Source organism: Tigriopus californicus, unplaced genomic scaffold (assembly GCF_007210705.1).
Source record: "Tigriopus californicus strain San Diego unplaced genomic scaffold, Tcal_SD_v2.1 Contig225, whole genome shotgun sequence".
Classification (NCBI taxonomy): Eukaryota; Metazoa; Arthropoda; class Copepoda; order Harpacticoida; family Harpacticidae; genus Tigriopus; species Tigriopus californicus.
Window position 1 is genome coordinate 238 of NW_026738663.1, and position 940 is coordinate 1,177.

A 940-nucleotide genomic window follows, 5' to 3' on the forward strand; every position below is an offset into this window, starting at 1 on the left:
TCATCATCAAGCAAGTGTGAGAATGTTTGAATGTGTATGTGTAATTGTGCATGTGTGTTAAAGCGATCGAAAAAAAATTCAAGGCTCCAGGAAACCTTGACTCGATCGACGTGAACTGAATGACGCATGGACCTAACGAGGTCTACACGAAAGATAGGACATGTATGGAAGCAATCACCGATCATCCAATGACTTCGGATTTCGCCTTGGACACTAGGGATGAGGAAATGCCAAGTGGGTCACTCGCTGAGTAATTGAGAGCACTTAGTAGGGAGATATCAATAGCAATCCTTTTGGAACTGAATTGGGAGGAAGAGGAGGAAGAGGAGGAGGAGGCGGGCGACAACGATAAGGTAGGGAAGGAGTGGAAAAGGATAGAAAAGGCCGGGGGGAAACAATGAAGAACGGGACAGGAACTGGAAGGCGAATAAGGGTTTGGTAGGGTGATCCGGTTGCTCTTACCACTGGTCTCAACGTCATCCTTCGCATTGGATGTGGGGCTCTCAGATTTATTATTTGAACCCGCCTGCTTTTTGGCGGGACTTTCATCCTCCGTCTTTAGGTTCTCATCATCAACATCGTCCTCGTCGATATCGTCGTTCTCCTGCTCAGAGTTTTGACGCTTCGGTTTCCGTCGTTGCTTAGACGGGGAGGGGGTGGAGAGCTTAAGGGGGCGGGGGGTTGGGCGTTTCTTAATGCGACGCCACCATGGGATGCGGGTGGTGGTGGCTGGGGTGGAAGGGGACGTGTTCTCTGAGCCTTGACTAGGAGATTCAGAGGAGGACGGCTCTGTAGTGGAAGATAGGGTTGAAGGACTGGCCTCGATATGCTTCGAGCGAGACTTGGAAGAGGGAGTGACGCCGAGTACGACGGACACGCCCTCCTCTTCACCAGAGGAGGCCGAATCAGAGGCATTACTAGAGGTAGAGGTGCGCGTTTC

The 940-nt window shown here is 51.3% G+C and overlaps 1 protein-coding gene across 1 annotated transcript; it reads right to left on the reverse strand.

Moving 5' to 3' along the window:
* Positions 1 to 20: 20 nt before the first annotated feature.
* Positions 21 to 937, reverse strand: LOC131892548 (uncharacterized; the record flags this gene model as incomplete). Its single annotated transcript, XM_059242353.1, has 1 exon — positions 21 to 937. A coding segment is annotated over one exon (756 nt), but the record flags the coding sequence as incomplete, so codon positions are not given.
* Positions 938 to 940: the final 3 nt, after the last annotated feature.